Below are 19110 nucleotides of genomic sequence, written 5' to 3'. Positions count from 1 at the left end.
CACTTGGTCTGCCAACAATTTTTCTTATATCTACCAAAACACTAGTAACCGAATATTTAATTCTTGTTGCTGTTATCCTCCACTGAAGCAGACTGGGAGTTATAAAGATAACATTTTTATGCTACAACTGGAGTCTGTACCAACTCCTTTTATTAAGGTTTTCACACTTCCATGTGAAATGTTAACCAGCCTCTCTGTGCTGGTATGCTATCATACAACTGCCTGGTTTCTCCAGTCTTTCAAGGACCTCCACCCATCCAGACTCCTGCCTGGATCTGCTCAGGGATTGAATCAGCAACGTGAAGTAAAAGGAGATCTTTAGCTCCTTTATGGTTACAGAAACGGGGAGGCAGGTGATGAGCCCTTACACATTAATGTTGCCCAGCACTTCTCAGATACTGCCACAGGAGCCCCAGTGTGAAACTGGGACTTGCTAGTTGAGCAAGGTGGTCACATAACATTTTCATCAGCTTTCCTGCAACACTGAAGATGACTCCTCCTTTGGTTCTGGCCTGGCTGATTTGAGATACCGTGGTCCCAATTCCAGAAGTGCTCTCAGATGGGAAAATTATGCCTGAATATAGGAAGCTCTCAATAATGCTAAGTATTCTGCAAAATCAGGCTCATGACAAATCAGAGTGGACCCTCAAAATCAGTGGCCCATTCATTCTTTTGCACCTGAACTTCTTGGTTTGTCAAATGTGAGTAATAATGCCCCTTCATCTAAAAAATGACTGCACTAATACATCTGTGAAATGCAAATGGGGGGAGTTATTAATTCCATTTGGAGGAGAGGTTAGACAGCGCACAGCAAGCAGGGCACGGGGCCACGCATTTCAACAACAGAAGAAAACAAACTACTGAATAGTTGCTTATCAAAGAAGGGCCATCCACACTGAATGAAGCAGGAACAAATAAACATGTGAGCATGTAATTAACTGCTGCACTGTACAGCAGGCGCAGGAGGACATTTCCCAACTTCTGAGAGCTTGGTTTTGCAGCTCAGCTAAGCAGTTTTGGGGTGAGCGGAGGGGTGAGGGAAGCTGCAGTGGAACACGATGGGAAAGCGCAGGGCAGAGGCAGAGCCGGGCACAAAGCCTCTTGGGTGGGTCAGCAGGGAGGCAGTGCGGGGGGATGCAGAGCCCAGCGTCCTGCCGATTCCAGCCCACCCCATGTGTCCCCTGCTCCTCTTCCCCATGCTGTGCAAGGCTGTGGGAGGCTGAGGGCCCCCCACTGTGATGAACCCCCGATTTTACAGCTCCCCTGGGCTTGTCACAGCAGCTGTATGCCCGGGCTCTGCTACAGCTGCCCCACAACCTCACGCACTCGCTCCTTCCCTCCTCCCCAGTTCCACATTCCTCTCTCTGTCAGCCCTGGTGCTACCCCTACCCCGGCTATTTTCAGCGCTCAGGCTTTGTGTGAGCACGGGCTGGGGCACAAGGGCTGCTGCAGGGAGCTGCCGTGGCTGCTGGTGCTGGTGAGCCTCTACAGTTATGGAAAAGCAGCACTTTTAATTTTGCTGTGAAATTACCAGCAGCAGTGGGATTCTGAGAAAAGGGAGCGAGCGCACAGTCAGGCCCCAGCAGGCTTTCCACCCAACCTCAGTGCTCAACGTGGGCCAACTTTGAGGAACAAATCATGCTCGGTCTCTCTACCCACTCCACCACATTTTCACCCAAGGAAGAGCCCATGTCCTGACCCTTCAACGGGGCTGGGGAGCTGGCCCAGGCCTCCTGCCACATGTCTGTGAGGTCCCTTGGGAACATCACCAGCCCGGAGCTCTGCTGCAATGCTGGCTCAGGTTGCCCAGAGAGGTGGTCGATGCCTCATCCCTGGACACATCCCAGGCCAGGCTGGACGAGGCTCTGAGCAACCTGATCTGGTTGAAGACGTCCCTGCTCACTGCAAGGGGGTTGGACTAGCTGACCTTTGAAGGTCCTTCCAACCCAAACCATTCTATGATTCTATGATTGGAGCTTGTTGTCAATACTGAGCCCCCTTAAAGTGGTTTCTTGGCACTTCTATCTACAGACAGCTGAATATGAACATTTTACAGAGTATGACATTTGCTTCCCATGGCCAGCATGTTGCTCTCCTGCTCTGCAATATAAATGACCCTTGCATTCACTTAAACTTTGTCTGATTTTAGATTAAAAAGACCTCAAATCCTGACTCTGCCATGCCAAGTCATTCATCCAAATATGGGTTTGCTTCCTGGTCCTTTCACATCACAAAGATGACAAACCAAGGACTTCCTTATGATTGAAATGCTGAACTGCCTTTTATACTGCTTACAGGGAGTACGGAAAAGATAAACAATGCTTGTAACAATGGATATTGTTCAAAGATGGAGGGCTTCTTTTGAAAAGACCTCATTTATTTTTCATCACTTAGGTGGCTTGATTAACTTTGGTGAATTTTACTGCACTTGGCTAATGATGGCAGGCTGGGTTTATGGCCCTTGAGCAATTGCTTTCACTTTCTGGTTCTCAGGCACAATTCTCTCTGGACTCACAAAGCCCTTTTTACAACAACAATAAAATCTGAATTAAAACATAAAGAATATTTTATTTCTTCACCACTTTTTAAAATATATTTTGAAATTTTGACCTAACACAATCCAGCAGTTTGGATAGGTGGATTAATACTGAAAAAGCCCATCAGCCACGTTCTATATAGCCCTATATAGATATTTTAGATGTAAAGCCGCCTAAAGTGCTTGCAGACAAAATGAATGCGGCAGCAAGCATGAGAAACCTTGAAGGGGAAGAGAAGAAAGCACTTTTTCCTTGGGTAGTGGCAGAATGTTTTCCTGATTGGAAAGCAAGCTTGAAAAAAATATATATAGATAAAATAATTGGAATCATTATCATTTCGGTGTTATAGTCTTTGAATTTTATAGCTACTTGTGTAACAATCAATTGCTTCTAATCTGCTTGCATGCTCAGTTTGTATTTGTTAGGAAACATGGAATTACTTGACTGAAGCATTTGTCCTGAACTTTCACAGAACCGCCACAGTAAAAATGGAAAGCCCCCATTAAGGAAAACCTGTTCTCAAAACAACAGATGGGTACATAAAGTTGTTAATCTGCTGAGAATATAGTTATATATGGTAGGCAATAATTAAAGGTAACTAAAACACTGATGCTTGGACCTATGAAGGGCAGCTCCTATGTACCATTTAGGAATTGTACTTGAGCACAAAATGCCACAAAATACAGCCTGACATCTGTAAACTGGATTGATTTTCATGTAAAAGGAGAACTAATTTTACCCATCCTTAACTAGCAGAGTCACTATTCCAAAATTTGGCAACTGTGCCATCTTCTGTCTCCCCGACTATCTTCTGCCATCCAGACTTACAGTGAGGGTTGCTTATTGTTTCCTTTCTGTAAGTTTTTCTTTTGTAAATTAAACAATTTTGTGGCTAGGCAAGGGAAAAAAGTCAGCAGCTCTCCACTAGTGACAGGACTCTACAGAGCACATTTCCAACCCACCAGAATGTGCACTCTAAATTAACATAACTGCCTGACATTGAGGGGTTTTTGTACTTTTAAACACCAGTTGCTGTTGGAAGAACCCCAGAGATGTTTAAGGCTCCACTCCTACAATGAATTCCCTGCAGATGGACCTTTGTGCCCATGCACAGCCCCACTGAAGTCACTTGGAGTCACCACGGGCAGACAGACCTAAATTTCTAGTTGCTGTACAGGAATATAGAATGCAAGAGGTCTCCTGGGATCGTCAAGTCCTGACTCCAGGTGCCATGTCAAATACGCCTTTTTCAATAAACTTCCAGTTTGCATTATAAAGTGGAATTGATTTATTTGCCCCCACTACGATGAGGCTTTCTGGTCTGGTTTTGGTTTAGGGGAAAGAGGGAGGAAGGGTCATCTTTTTTTTAAATGTTGGAAACATATTTGAACAAAATAATACTTTATGCCATTTTCTGTTAAAAGTCAGAAGCGTAATGAACATATAACTATATTTTTTCAGAACATACACGAGAGCTTTTACATGGCTCTCACATGTATACATATATTTGTTCCAGAGGTCAGCAAAGGCACATACAGGAGATGCTGCAACCACAGCACCTGCCTATACGACTTCATATGCACATCACACATCTTGCCCGTCTTGCTGATTTTGTTATTTAAAAACCAATAAACCCCCATCCTTTCTATGATGTGCAAACCGTATCTGCAATAAAATGTCACACCGGCACAAAGATGTACAAAACCGCAGGCAGAATTCATATTTTCTTCACCAGCACTGAATCAGGCTGGGGCTTGGCTCTCATCTCCAAGAAGGACTTTGGGTTCTTGCTGGAAAAGTCTGTGTTCTGGGGACAGGGAAGGCTGGCTGGGGACAGGGTCCCTCAGCGCTGTCCCTGCAGACAGCACCTCTGCCCAGCACCTCTGCCAGCACCTCTCCAGCAAATGCCCTTCTGCATTTGCCCCGGGAGCAGCTCACACTGCCATGCAGATTTTTTAATGCCCTTGTTTAAGACCCAAATAATCAAATTTATTTAATTGGATCTAACCAATGCTTCCCCTCCTCCTGAGTCCCCTTTCTCAGGCAGCTCCCCGTGGCACCGGCCAGCCCAGGGTGTCCCTGTGCAACGCTGCCCCATGGCGCTTGCAGCGTGGGTGTGAAGAATGATCTAAATTGGGACTAATGCGTGACTGGGAACTGACTTTTCTTTGTGTCTCATTTTTGCAATGTTACACCACGTGAGTAACTGTTTTTTTAAAAACAAGTCTGGGTAGTCTGGTGCTCTGCATTTGAATGGTGGGTTTCTTAGCTGTATCCTTGCAAGCTAGGACAAGCTCCAGTGGGCCTCACTGCACCTGCAGGAATTCCAAATAATATTAGTTTACTTCAAAAAAGGTTTTACAGTATTTACAGGGCCATCCTGGGTAACTGCGTTTCTATTCAGACCTCCGCTCTTTCTCTCCGGTGGAAGCAGAGAATTGCATTCCCCAGAGCCTGCACCTGCCCAAAAAACGAGAGCCCCAACATGTCCTCAAGGATCAGTCCCCACACCATGTGTGACCACAGCCGGCTCTGAGCAGCACCCACTGCCACGGCGGGCAGGACCTGCGACTCCTTCCAGTGCCAAAACAGCATCTTCTCCTCATTTTCAGTCTGTCAGTCATGTTGCAAATATATTCACGTCACTCAGCTGGCTTCATGTCACGGACACCAGCGGTGTGATGGGCAACCATTTGTTATCTGCTAACAGCATACTTACTTGGAGGGAGATTTTTCTTACAGGGAAAGATATAAAGTTGCTTAGCTGCTGAACTCTTGTTCACTCCCTTTTACATACAGCCACGCAGATACATGGAGGCTCTACACCATATAAACCCATGGGTTTTGCAAATAGTTTTGTGTTATAAAAAACTACGGAAAAAGGATTATTAGGTGGTATACTGGCAAAACAGTAAATCAAAATAAACTGAAATGCCATTTCATTCATATACAGCACAGAACGTCCTGGTGTGTGGCAACCTGGATACGGCAGAGCCCATAAATCAGTAGGACACACTACATGGGGTCAGCGAGGCAAGGATGCCAAAAGCTGCACACCGATAAGGCTGCCTGGATGTTGTGTTTCTGCATGGGAAATAAAATCACCATCCAGATGTGCTCGGGCCTGGGGATGGAGAAGATGTTCCAGCTGCAGATTAGTGCAGAGGACACTCAGATGAGGCTTTAGGCCACCAGAGCCAGGATTGCCAGAACATGGGAATGAGGGCCATGGGAAGGCAGGGGGATCCCAGGGAAACCAAGCAGCATCTAACAGGTAAAGTGCTGAGGGGACCCTACCTGCTGCCAAACATCCCCTCCCTCAAAGTTTATTCAACCTGGCAAAATGTGACATTTACAGCAAACCAAAAAACTCCCGCATATTTAGTATATGAATAGCTGAGATATGGTCTGTTTTCAGTGGGATGTTTCTCTGTCAGGAACATTCCTCTGTTGTAAGGTTTCTGGGCTATATCTCCAATCTCCATTACACAGGGTAAACACTCTCTGGATAACACCCCTGGCCAGAGCCCATAAATGCTATGGTTTCCAGTGCTGAATTATAAAGAGCAAGTGATAGCTTCTCTCTGCTCCAAGCTACTGTATTTTACCAGGAATCTGAACAAGAATGGCCCATCCATATAACCCATTCATTACAGTGTTTCCATTTCAGAAATTATCTCAGTAAAAATTCTCAGGTTCAAGCTTTTGATTTATTTGCAATGCACTAGAAATAGTGCTAGACTACTAACAAATGTTCTTGGTAAATATATGAAGATTAATATAAAGGCTCAAGGCTTACTGGAGTAAATGAAACATTATAGCCAACTTCATAATCTACCCAGCAGGTATAGTATGCAGATAAAAAATCAAAACAAACCCAAAAACTTCCTAGAAAAAATAAATTTAAAAAAAATTAAAATGCTGGATTTGACCATAAGACACAAAGATCAAGGAATGAATGTTTGCACATTTCGATCCCTAACCCTGGAAAGCATCCGCAGAGGGTAGGAAGCAAAGGAGAAAAGCTGAAGATCAGTGGACATGAGGGCAACACTTACTGATTCAGGATCTCTCTGCTGTTCAAGGAAAGCCGAAAACTCCACCAGCCTGAGCTTGGTCGTACCAATTGATCGGCCCTGCCACGCAGGGACTGAGGGAGCTGGAGCTGACGTAGGCTCGAATCCTAAGATAAAGGAACCGTTTTCATGAATAAGTTGACAATTCGTCAGTTTATATTTTCTGAATTAAATATAATTGGGAATTATGCATGTAGCCCTTGGATGTTTATATTAATTTTAGGAAATAATGAATTCAGAATGAGTTAAAATTGGAAAAACACAGAACAATATGTAGAAAAAAAAGGTTCCAACCCAGCAAGCTAATAATGGTGCAAATAAAAGATCTACTTCTTTGTTTCCTAGGGGCTGTAACTCACTGTAGAATTTTTGTTTGAATTATATACTAGATTACAGAGATTTATAGAGACTTCACGCAGACTTGCAGCTGACCCTTCCTTGGAAACTGGCAGCAAGACTCACAGGAGATATTACTGCTTTGGGAGTCAAGAGAACTGGCCTCCATTTCTGGTTCCTAATGTGCCACATGTTACAAGTAAATCACCTCTCTTTTTGCCTATTTCTTCTGCCACTCTCCTCTTTAGAGTATACGGTTTCCAAGGCAGGGACTGTCTTTTACTCTGTATTTGCACATTGGGTCTTTAACTCCTTTTGGAGCTTTTAGGCAGCATTATATTACAGATAATAATAAATAATTACTGTAGAGAGCTGAATCATACCCTAAGAAGAAAAAGAAGGTCTTAAATTGATAATAAAGAAGGAATGACATGATCTAGAGTGAGAAGGGATGTTAACCACCATCTCTAATTCACCTCAAGAGAAAGCATAAATGCTATCTCTTGCTCCTCATGGTGGAAAATTAGATGAGAAGGAAACGAAACAGTAAAGGAAGAAGGGAAAAGCAGCAGCTTGAAGGCAAAACTGATCTTGGGAGAGACACAGGTACGAGGAAGACAAAGGAGAGGCACCAAAGGTTAGAAAACAAAGATAATCCTGAGGAAGGTTGAGAACCGGGGGAAAAGTCAGAGGGAATGAGTGTCCACATCCCAGAATGGCAGTATGGTACCTGATGCCAGCCCTCAAATTTCGGCAATGAAGGTGTGAGGCTTGTACGAAATATGGAATCACAAACATGACTGGTTAGATACAAACAGAAGTTCTAATGAAGCAAAAACTCATGAGTTTTAACTGATTTAGAAATGCTAACTATCCTATTCTGAAAGAAAACATGGAAGAATAAAAGAATGTCTGCATTAGAAAACAATGTTATAAATCAGGAATATCAAGGAAAAGGAGATAATCAGGGATGTTGAAAGATAGCCCTAGTTTTAAGCATTAGATAGCAGCAAGTTAGAAAATCATAAAAATCTGGTTAAGAGTCAGCAAACTGCAGTTCAAACAGTCAGAAGCATGGTGTCATTAGGCAAGGGACATGTAAAATCAGTTATCATCTGCAAAGAAATAATAATATTTCCTGAAATTAGCCATGAAACCAGCTTGGGAAAAGGAGCAGGGAAGGAGCCATGGGAAGGGCTGGATCAAGCTGAGCAATGGAAGTCAGAATAAACATTAGGTACTTATCAACGCGGTACCAGGCACAGCAGGGCCTTCAGGAGGGGAGCACTTAACAACCAGATACACAGAGATGTTTTATACCTAAGTCTAAACGTATATTATTTTGGAAGAGTTCATAGCCTTGGTTTAAAATAAATTAAGGCTTATTGTACTTACAAATGGAAACGAGATTTCGCTAGGCAACCTATTACTAATTTTTTACAAAAGCATTTTCCTACAATATGGAATGCTGACAGGAAATCATGCGTCACAACTCCTTGCATATGTATTAGTGCTTCCTACCTAAACTGTAAACACTAACAAACCCAAAAACTAACGGCCCCAAACCCAATGATTTTCCCTCATATATAATCAGAGAGTAGGACATCAGGACGAGTGTTTTGCTTGGCTGCTGGGAACGTTAGATATGGAGTAGTTGCTCCGTCCACCTCAGGAATTAATACATCACATTCAGTACACAATTCAAGTCTTTTTAAAGGAAAGTATAGACAGAAGAATTACCTGAAATGGGAGCTGTGACTGATGGCTGTATAGGATAGGCCTGCTGAACGAATGGCTTTACGCTGGAATAAAGAGTTACACAAAAATCACACACTATGCCATCCACAGTAAATTCCATTAGAGTCATATAGTATAAGAAAATAACATGGTTTATGACCTTTACCCATAAATAAATCTCTTCCTTGCATAGCATATTTAACAGACAGACTGCAAAGAGGTAACAGAGGGGGGGGGGGGGATGAGAATTACAGCCAGCATCTTAAAGCGAGGAGCTCATCCGCGCTCAGCCACACCGCAGGACTGTAAAGGCATCACTGTAAAGGCTTTTCCTTTTCCTACAACTATATTTTCCTCCTTTTTTAGCAAGTTCTTGCCTCACTGATATCCTCTGGCAGCAAAGTGCACAAGCCAGCCCCACACAGCACATAGAAGCGTATTTTAATTTTCAGACTTACTCTTGTGAAGATCCAGGCTGCCCCGTTTGAATCATGCCCGGCCAAAACTGAAAGAGAAAAAAACACACAAACAAACACACAATTGTTTTCTTTGTTGAAAGATTTGAGCTATTTTTGAACAGGCATGATTCCTTTTGCAAACACAAGTGAAAGCATTAATCCATTCATACAACCTTAGTTTGCTACTGAATATTGTTAGAGAATACAGGGATTTTTTTTGGGACTCGGCTAACAACTTACCCCAGGTGCCCCAGGAAATGTAGGACGGGGAATTCCTGGCAGGCCCAGCTTGTTGTGAATAGCAGTAGCTGAGACTATCTGAGCTGATGACATTGCTGCCATGTGCTGGAGTGCTTTGTCCTTTGCTGTCTGATCCTTTAATATGACAATTACACGAAGTCTTAAAACATTTGGCACAACAGATGATGTCAAATAACTGCAGCTACAAGCACATAACTATAAACTTTAAAAGCCACACAGAAAATGCAAAAATAGCAAACCATGCAGGAAAACAAAATACAGCACGGAGGCTAACACACTCAATCTACCCCCAGGCAAAACCTCCTCTCAGACATGCATGGTAGACCTGAATTCTCACAGTCTGCTCTGCCAACACGCAGGAAGCACTGGGAGAGCAAACTACTGCCCACTTGTTTATCTGGCCAAATTCTGCTGATTTTAAACCAGGCTGGACTAAACATGTCTGCTGCTACGGCTCTGCCTGCAGGACAGGGAGCGCTGAGATTTGAGCTCTATCATTTAGACCTAAGAGAAGTTTGCCTTTTGTATTACACTGTAAAATGAGAACACAGAGCTGCAACGGACTTGCAAACAGTGACAGATTTTTCTTCATGCTTACAGGTTTAGAAACATTTTGGATTCTGTTTTACAAGTTATTTTAGAAGTTAGATCACAAAAATGTAAATAACATTTTAAACATCCAATTGTGGTATTTTACTGATTTACAGTGTTCCCGAAGAAAACAATCAGATGTAAAATCTCTGCTGTTTTCAAGCACACAGGAACAAGTTTAGGAAAAGATGGGTTGTTATCGATTACTTGTATTAGAGCAGCACTTTGAGTCCTAGTCACTGTCAATCACATATGACCACAGAATAGAAAAGGAAAGCCTCTTAAAGCAACAGAGAAAACTAGGTGGTTTTCTCAGGTCAGGTAAAATAAGTAAATAACAGACTGTTACTATCTGGTAAAGTGGAGTTCTTCATCCAAAAGTACTGTATTAATAAGTGCTAATACTTAGGTACATGACTTAGAATAAAGGAACACAAGCAGTATTAGGCAAGGATATTTTTTTTCTAGTTTTATTTTACAAGCAAAGTAGCAAGCATGCTGGCAAGACATGCATGCTCTTATATATATACATATATATATATGACTTTGCACATATGCTCCCTCTAAAGCTTGTATGTAGTAGTACTATAGGTGAGCAATTTCTTCTTTTGAATAGCTCCTTTAGAAACAGCACAGGCTGAAAGTACAGGAAAAGCTAGCCAAAAATTCTGCCAAGCACAGCTAAGGTACATAATACTTGGTTTAGTTAAAATACTTACCATGCTTGTTACCTGGATACAACAACAAACAGTTTATTAAAATGCTTGTGTAGAATAGCAGATTCTCAGCAAAATATGAACAAAATCGTAAAAGACAAAGGAAGAGCAGTTTGCTCAACATTAAATATCAGCTTTCAACAAATGCATTATTTTCACCTGGGGACTGATTCATTAAAAGGAAAAAAAAGATAAAAACCTAACAACTAAACATCGGCGGGGAAATAACCCCCAGCTCCCTGTGTGAAAGCTGCAGATACTGAATGAAGGGGGTTGTTGCTGGGCTTGTTTCCCTGCGCTGTGTGAGGAGCCCTGGCAGGCGCCTCTGTGGGACGCAGCCCGGGAGAGCGGCAGGTGGAGCAGGGGAGTAGCTGCTCCAGCAGTGTGCCTGCTCTGCCCCTCAGCCCTGCTCTGAACCTTGTTCCCATTCTGCATCTCGTCCCCGCTCTGCACGTCTCAGGATGGAGCCTGCAGCGCAGCCGCTGTGGTGCTGCCCGCAGCAGCACTGACACCTGCGACTCACCCACGCTGCTGCCCGCACAGTGACACTGGGTGCTGCTTTCTGACCTGTCAAAGCGTCAGGACCACCTCGCCGCAGGTGAGAGAGCATCTACAGAGCAGCTTCTGTCCTGCTGCTGTGTGGGGGGCAGGAGGACACGGTATACATCAGTGTGTGAACAAAACTTGGTCGTTTCTCCAACTTGTATCTTTCCCATATAAGCACAATCAGCTCTGGCTGTGCTGGCTGCCAGTGCTCACCTCTGCCTGCCGCAGGAGGTTTGTGCACGGCGCGTTTCACTGCCTGCCTTGGGATGTCTGCAGACCACGGGGCTACAAAATGTTTTGGTGGGTGTTAAGAGGTGGCATCATCTTGAGAACCACACAGCTCCCCAGAAAGCCGGCCCCTCTACCCTCCTGCACAGTAAGATGGACCTTCCATCATGAAAGCATGAAAATGAAGAGATGTCCTTAAGCAACAAGGGGATGCTAGCTCCACCAGACTTTTCTGTTCCTTTCCCCGCCTTTTTTTATTAGGTGAGCTGGCTTGGAAATGCCAGACTGTGCAAGTCTCACTTGCAATCTACTGAATCATAACAAAAACTAACATACAGTGGATTGATATCCTGTGTGTGCAATACACGATTGAAGAGACATCTGCCTCCAGGTACTAGTAACCTCCAAAACTATGAGGGTGCTGCTTCTGTGACTGCCTTGTTGTTCTCCAGAACTGCTGGGGCATTACAGCCTCCTCTCCTGCTCTGCCTCGGGGCTGCAACCAGTCTCACCAGTGTCACCATGTGAAGGTGCAGCCAGTGTCTGTGCTCCTGCCAGGTTCCCAAACTCATATTGCTCTGTTGCTATAATGGCCTTACTATTAGGGGGATCTAAACTAAAGGAGAATTTAAAAGTAAAAGCTTTGTTAGGGATAGGAAAGTCCTGGGAGTTGCATGAGCCCGGGGTAAATTATGTATCTGTGAAACAGTTCATATCTTGCCTGGCTTTAGCCACCTCAGGTCTCCAGTCTGAGGAGCTGGCTAACCCCTGCTATTGTTCCTGCATAAGCACCTACAGGAGACAATGCCTTTCTTCCTTATCAGGCATTGAAACCAACTCAAGAGCATTACTTTCTGTCATGTAACCGTTGTCCAAGGACTAAAATAGGAGCTTGGACACCCAACTTCTACATGGTAAGAGTTACAGCAAGTAAATCCCGCTATAACAGATGAACTAAAGAAAAATTCTCAAATATTTACATTTCCTTCAAGATGCTCTGTTCACAGAAGGAGAGACACTTGGTCTGTCCTTTAGAGCTCTTAGCCACTATCAGAAGTCAGTCTGATGATCCTGAACGTTAGGAACAACTACAGGGATTTTTGGAGGGAGAAAACATGTTTTGTTTCATTACATGAGAAGCAATGTGCCTCCTTTCTTGCCAATGGCAGCTTTTCGCCCTAGAACGTTCTGCATTTTGTGCTGGCCATTCATCTCATCCTCTGACCAATTACATTTACAGAAGGATGGAGAGAGACCAAAAATATGTATAGGATGACAGCTCAGAAACACAGCCCTTGCAACAGGGCTAGTCTTGAGGAGTTTCAATGACTCCTACAAAGTTGTCCAACGGTGACAAATCTGCCATTGCCACTGGATATCAACAGACTCAGAGCAACACACTTCAACAGGAAATTTCACCTTTTGTAGGCTTAGGAACCTCTGCATAGTTGGAAGATCAGTTTTTCTCCAAGTAATTGTAACTACACATTCAAACGTGAAAGAAATTGTATTCAAAATCAAATAAAAATATATAGGGGGTCCCGACTTCTGTTGGCAAAAAAGCACCTTCCACTCCAGGAACATTTTGGAGAGCTGCAAGGTGGTGGCCTATGCTTGTATAATCAGGCAGACTTCATAGTCTTCAAAAACAAATGGGAAAACCACATTTTAAAGCTGTTTATTTAAAATGAAACATTAGCTTCCCTGCCACTTAAAAAAAACACAAGAATACATTGGGGTTTTTTACACTGTAATAGAGAACACTTGTAACCAGGAGGGAATGAGCCTTTCTACCTATCAATGCAACGTGGCGGCTTCTGGGATGAAACTTGGTAACTGCTTAATAACACACAATGGTATTACATCACAGTTTAGGCTGCAAGAGAAGTAATATATCCAATTAAAACGGCAGGGGTAATTTAAACAGGCAGATTACAGTAATTACCCAGGTTGGAATTTGGCCAGGACAAATGGGTTAACACCCCTACTCTGAAAAACAGGAACGTTGTGGGATTTTTAATGACCACAAATAGTTAAGACTTCGATTTCCTATCTTGTCCAAGACAGAAAGGAGTTTGTTTTGCTCTCACTTATGCTGCTGAGTAAAGCTGGAATAAATCCTTTCAGGTCAGTGAGGTTTATGCTGATGTACATAAAATAAAAGTTTGGCCCAGCGTGCTGCAGAGTCCCATGCCGAGGTTCAGCAGAGATTGGGGGGACAGTATCTCCTACTGAATCACCAAATCCTAACAGTGCTGAAGGTATGTATTCCTTGGATAGGTCCCATCTGGCCCTGACCTGCCTTGACCCTATTTAATTTATGACCTCTGATGGAATTGCCGCTGCCCAGGAACGACACTGTCATGAGTAACAGGCTGCGCTCTGAGACTGCTGCCTGCCTCAGAAAAGCCTTCTGTGCTGTGGTACGTAATTAGTAATGAATGTCACTGAGGTGGATTTAGAGTACAACCAGTGGAAATCTGGTCTAGTTCCAGTAAACCCCTAAAATGTCATCACTGTAATGGAGATCAGAGTCTGCCTCATGTTTTAGCCGACTGCTTCTGGCTGCAGTTGCAAACACTTTGGTTTTGGAAGGCGTAAGAGCTAGGAATCTAATGCAAGGAGACTATATAACTTTTAATGAATCAGGCCCCTGAGGTTTACTTTTCACCCATTAGTTTTGGAATGCAAAACACATAGTTAAATTAGATAACGATAATTCCCCAGTATCTTCCAATTATAAATCTTAATAACTATAAAGGCCCCACATGAAACAAGAGTTCTACATGACAAGCATAAAAGGATTTGTGCTTGACTTTCTTTTAATCCAACATAAACAGAAGAATAATTCAATCAATCAGTTCAAATGAGTTCTACAGCAAAAAAAATAAAAACTGTTATCCTAGAATGATAAATGGGGCTTTGAATACCATGTTATCTATGACTTTGGTTAAAAAAAATCTAAGACAGTATGAGGAAAAGTAAGCACAACAGAACACAGTATTAATTCAAGAAGCCCTAAAACCTGTACCAATATTTAAAATACAAAAGTTTTCTTGTAAGGGAAAAAAAAAATGACATAAGAAATAACAATTTGCTCACAAAATGGATATTACAGTAACACTAACATAAAATAGACTCCTAATAAGCAATTTTGCAGATGTTATTTCTGCTCAGATCTCGTATTGATTCAAATAACCTTTGCAATAATTAGCTGTAGCTCAAAAAAGATAAACAAATCATGAAAATATACAATTGTTCTGGACAAAAGATAGAGAGCACTTCAGTGTTTCTAGCCCTGATCTCCAATTTGCTTATTATTAGAGAAGACAGGAGTAAATACAAAAGCTGGCTATTTCAGCCAGGCAATAGCTAATGCCAAGAAGAGAATGCGCATTCAAAGCTGTCCCAACTTGCTGCCTAATGAGTAGCAATTAATACATCTTATTGTATTTCAAAATGCTGAAGACTCCATTCACATCAAAGGGAATTTTTCAAGGCTTTTATCATTGTTCATTTAAAAAGTATAGAGCTATCTTTAGCATTTTATAATTGACAACAATATTTCTTTTTATCCCTCAATGTGGAATGTAGAATAATGGATTTTAAAACATGTAATACGTGTGAACTGTAGGCATTTTAATGTTTCTTTTTGTTTTTGTCTAATTAATCTTGCACTGTGAAAAAATATCTGAAATGAAAGTCTAAGATAGACGTATATCCTGCTGTGAAGACCTTTACTCTCTATTTATTCACAACTTCCAATCCACCTTTTCTCCTGAATGGACAGAGGTGACTTTGGCTCCCTGTCAATGCAAAGGTGGGAGATGCTGCAACCTAACACTATGGGCTGGTGTATTTGACAGGGAAATACAACACTAGAGTGTAACAATTCTGCTTTTTCTCCTCCAGTCTCTGCATGAGAGGAAATGTCATGAAGAGGAGCCACCTTTCAGATCTGTCTCCAGGGACAGCTTTATCTCAGCCTCCGGTTCTGTTTTCATGAAACAAAGTTCCTCTAACTTCAGGAAGATTGTAATAACCTCAGAAAATTAAGATTAAAATCTGCAAAATAGGAGTATTTTCCTGCTGTAAAAAAATTAAAATGTACAACATCCCTGGAAGGGCACATTCTTTGCTGGTGGTCCGTCTTGAAATGCAGTGATGGCATTTACAGGCAAAACTTCTCTTTCTTGCAGGTTAGGGATCCATCCATCCAGAGCGACTGTAGGTGTTCATCATCAAAGAAAAGGGACTTTGCTGGGTCAAGCAGACTTCATGCCACACTGGTGAGATTTCAGTCTATTAGGTAAGCTTCAGTATACTCTATCCAATGCCATAGGTGCAGATAGCTCTGACAGCCTTCCATTCATTTGGATTTTTGCAGAAGAGTAACATGGGAAGATTTTCGCAAGACCTCTCCTCACCACAAGCAGGATTCAGACCAAGGCAAGACAAAAGATCTCTTGGTATAAAATAAATTCAGCAGGTACTTGGAAAACAAAAGTTATTTGTTATATTGTCAAAATAAGAGAACAGGAACTGAGGTCAACGGGATAGATTGGCCACATCCCGAAAGAACAATAAGAATCAGAATGGTTGGGGTTGGAAGGGACCTCTGGGGTTCATCTAGTCCAACCCACCTGCCAAAGCAGGTTCACCAGAGCAGATCACACAGGAATGTGTCCAGGCGGGTCTTGAATGTCTCCAGAGAAGGAGACTCCACAACCTCTCTGGGCAGCCTGTTCCAGGGCTCTGGCACCCTCAAAGTAAAGAAGTTTCTCCTCATATTCAGATGGAAACTCCTGCGCTTCAGTCAATGCCCACTGCCCATCAACCTGTCACTGTGCACCACTGAATGGAGTCTGATCCATCCTCATGACATCCAGCCTTGAGATATTTATAAACATTGATGAGATCCCTTCTCAATCTTCTCTTTTCCAGGCTGAACAGACCCAGCTCTCTCAGTCTCTCTTCATAAGAAAGGTGCTCTAGGCCTCTCATCATCTTCGTAGCCCACCGCTGGACTCCCTCCAGTAGTTCCTTATCTATCTTAAACCGAGGAGCCCAGAAGTGGACACAGTACTCCAGATGCGGCCTCACCAGGGCAGAGTAGAGGGGGGAGATGGGCAGAGGGGTGTCTGGTGGCAATGGAGATGGCCTCAGCTCGGAGCTGACTGAACTCGTAGCTACGGACTGGCATAACGAATCTCTGTATTAATCCACAGAGTGCTTGCCCCACATGCTGTAGGTAGGAAATCTGACATAAGATGCATGTGGGGTTTTTTTAGGTAGTAACTGCTCCCCTGGATGGCACCAATCACAGGTTTTGCAGAGTAAATGCAAGCGCCAGCTTGTTGTTCGAAGGGTAAGATTGGCCCAGGTCAGAAGCAGTGCTTCCCTGGGCTATCTTCTTCTTGGTCACTGCTTCACTAGTAAAGGCGGGCAGCACTCGCTCCAGGAGGAGAGCCCATCATCTTCCGGAGGAGGTTGATGGGGCAGTCCAGGCTGCTGCACAAATGGCCACCACTGAAACAAGAGGCACTCATCAATGTCAAAATGTATTCACTTTGTCTTACATTCACATCAGTGATGTCCTTCTCAGGCAGTTTTCAAAGGATGCTGGACCATACAGATGGTTCAATGGAGGAATAAGAAAATGGGCAGTAACGCTAACAAGATGTCTGGAGCAGAAAGGTTCCTTCTCAGGTCCAAACCCAGCAGCTTCTCCCACTTCTAGGGAGTAACAGCAGCTTCCTGGCAGAAAAAGCGAAGGTTCTCTTTCTCATAAAGTCAGCTCCCTCAGGCACCTTCTTGCATCACAGTTTCATCATTTCCACGTGGGAAGCGCACACTGTCCTCAGCATGTCATCACAGAGAGCCAAAGCAAATGTCTCTGCAGAGCATCGGGGTGTGGAGGTGGGAAACTCTTCCCGAAGCAATCGATTCCTTTCATCACAACCCCGGCTTTCTAACTCAGCTCTGGGGAAGCAGGAACCCACTGACAAGTGGGAGGGGGCAGCAAGGTCTGAAGCCCTTATGAAATATTTTGCTGCCCTAACAGATCTTGCCTTCTTCAGGTGGCTCCTTAACATGAAAAATCCCTCTGGATCTCTGTTTACTGCAAAATGGCATCTAGGCTAGAGGTCTCAGATATTATAAGGATTTATCTAGCTTCTTTCTTCCTTGGAAGGTTTTGATAAAAATCAGACAGCAGGTGTAGTACTTTAAAGTATTTTTTGCTTTATAAGTGTTTTCATATTTTAAGCTATTTGGGGCACTCAGAAAAGGAAAAATTTTAGAAGAATAAATCCAATGTTTTTGTTAGGCTCCTAGGCCTGTATTTTGGTATCTAGGTGGGCTTCCTGATCTTTGTAGCCCTGAGCGCTCACCAGTCCTATAAAACTCCCTGAGAGCTGCTGGTGCTCAGCACCTCTGAGAGTAAGGCCACCTATATACCTACTTTATTTTAGGCATCAAGGATCGACAACTTAAGCTTAAAATGCTACATATCTCTGTATTATTGCACCCTGGGTTAAAAAGCAGTATGTTTAAGTTGTCTTAGTTGTTCTTCACGAACCCCAACTGCTCAGCCAGTGCAGCTAAAAAGCCAGCCACCAACAGCCAGACAAGCTTGCCAGCATGCTGCCCACTGCAGACCAAAAACCTAGTGCTCTGTCAAGGGGGCCTGTTACAAAGCCAGGCTGTTATTTATACGCTGCAGTTCCAGAATCGTGGTAAGCATCCGCAGCGCCCACCGCTTAGTATTGTGAAATGACTTTCTGAAACGTTTTGCTTTTCAGCTAGAACAAAAACGTGATTTGTTCTCATCTTGGGGCAGGGAGGGGGGGATACAAAAGAAAGATGAAAAAAAAAAAAGGAGGGAAGGAAAAGATTTGCAAGTTCTTTTGCTTTTTATTAAAAAGAACAAAAAAATCAACAGCAAAAACTGGAAAACCCCCTCTTCCAGTTTTAAGTAATGCGAAAACAAAACAAAAGGGTCCCAAGATCTCTGCTGGAAAACTTGAAAAAACAAGCCATCCAAGAAACCCCTATTAAACGTTTCCAAGAGTTTCTTTTTAGCCTTAGAATGTATTTTATGGAAGCCAGGGAAAATGGGGACATGTACAATTTGTCACGTCAGATTAAGCAAACATATTTAATATTCCCTGAACAGGACTCTGATTGAGGCTCTCCAAAGATTAAATGTCAATATTTTACTTTAAAAAATAAAATTTCAGGGAATTTCGTAAATAGTACGTAACTTGAGGTGATACTAGATTGTACTCTAGAAACACCTTATAGTTAGAGCAATCTTGATAAGCTGTGCTCTCTGGCACTTGGAATAAACAATCTGTTTTAAGTATTCTTGATAGCATTTCAAAAGCACAGACAAAAAAACATTTGGGAATGGAAAACAATTACCCCAATTACCCTTCTGGTAAAAGAAAAAACAAAAAGAAAATGCGTCTACACAACTGCATAAAAACCCAGTGTATTTAAATACACTCCTAGCAATTAACTGTTTTAAAAAAAATAGAGACTAAGAGGTTAAAAATCAGGTTTAGGTGCTGAGCTGTTACAAAGAGTAGTTCACTTTGCGTTTGGACAGTGTTAAAACAAT

At 42.8% G+C, this 19110-nt stretch overlaps 1 protein-coding gene across 2 annotated transcripts in view; it reads right to left on the bottom strand.

The window, feature by feature from the left end:
* Positions 1-19110, bottom strand: part of TEAD1 (TEA domain transcription factor 1) — a gene marked incomplete at both ends in the record, with an annotated part of 100193 nt that overhangs the window by 18525 nt on the left and 62558 nt on the right. The window contains 5 exons of one of the 2 annotated variants that reach the window (XM_080346180.1): positions 6596-6720; positions 8690-8751; positions 9145-9191; positions 9385-9519; positions 10716-10727. In XM_080346180.1, coding sequence (XP_080202306.1) covers positions 6596-6720; positions 8690-8751; positions 9145-9191; positions 9385-9519; positions 10716-10727 — 381 coding nt within the window. The remainder of the gene's footprint in view (positions 1-6595; positions 6721-8689; positions 8752-9144; positions 9192-9384; positions 9520-10715; positions 10728-19110) is intronic. The other variant, XM_080346181.1, reaches the window with a different exon arrangement.

The sequence above is a fragment of the Nesoenas mayeri genome, assembly GCF_963082525.1.
Source record: "Nesoenas mayeri genome assembly, chromosome: 5".
Classification (NCBI taxonomy): Eukaryota; Metazoa; Chordata; class Aves; order Columbiformes; family Columbidae; genus Nesoenas; species Nesoenas mayeri.
This window is presented reverse-complemented; position numbering and strand designations above follow the sequence as displayed.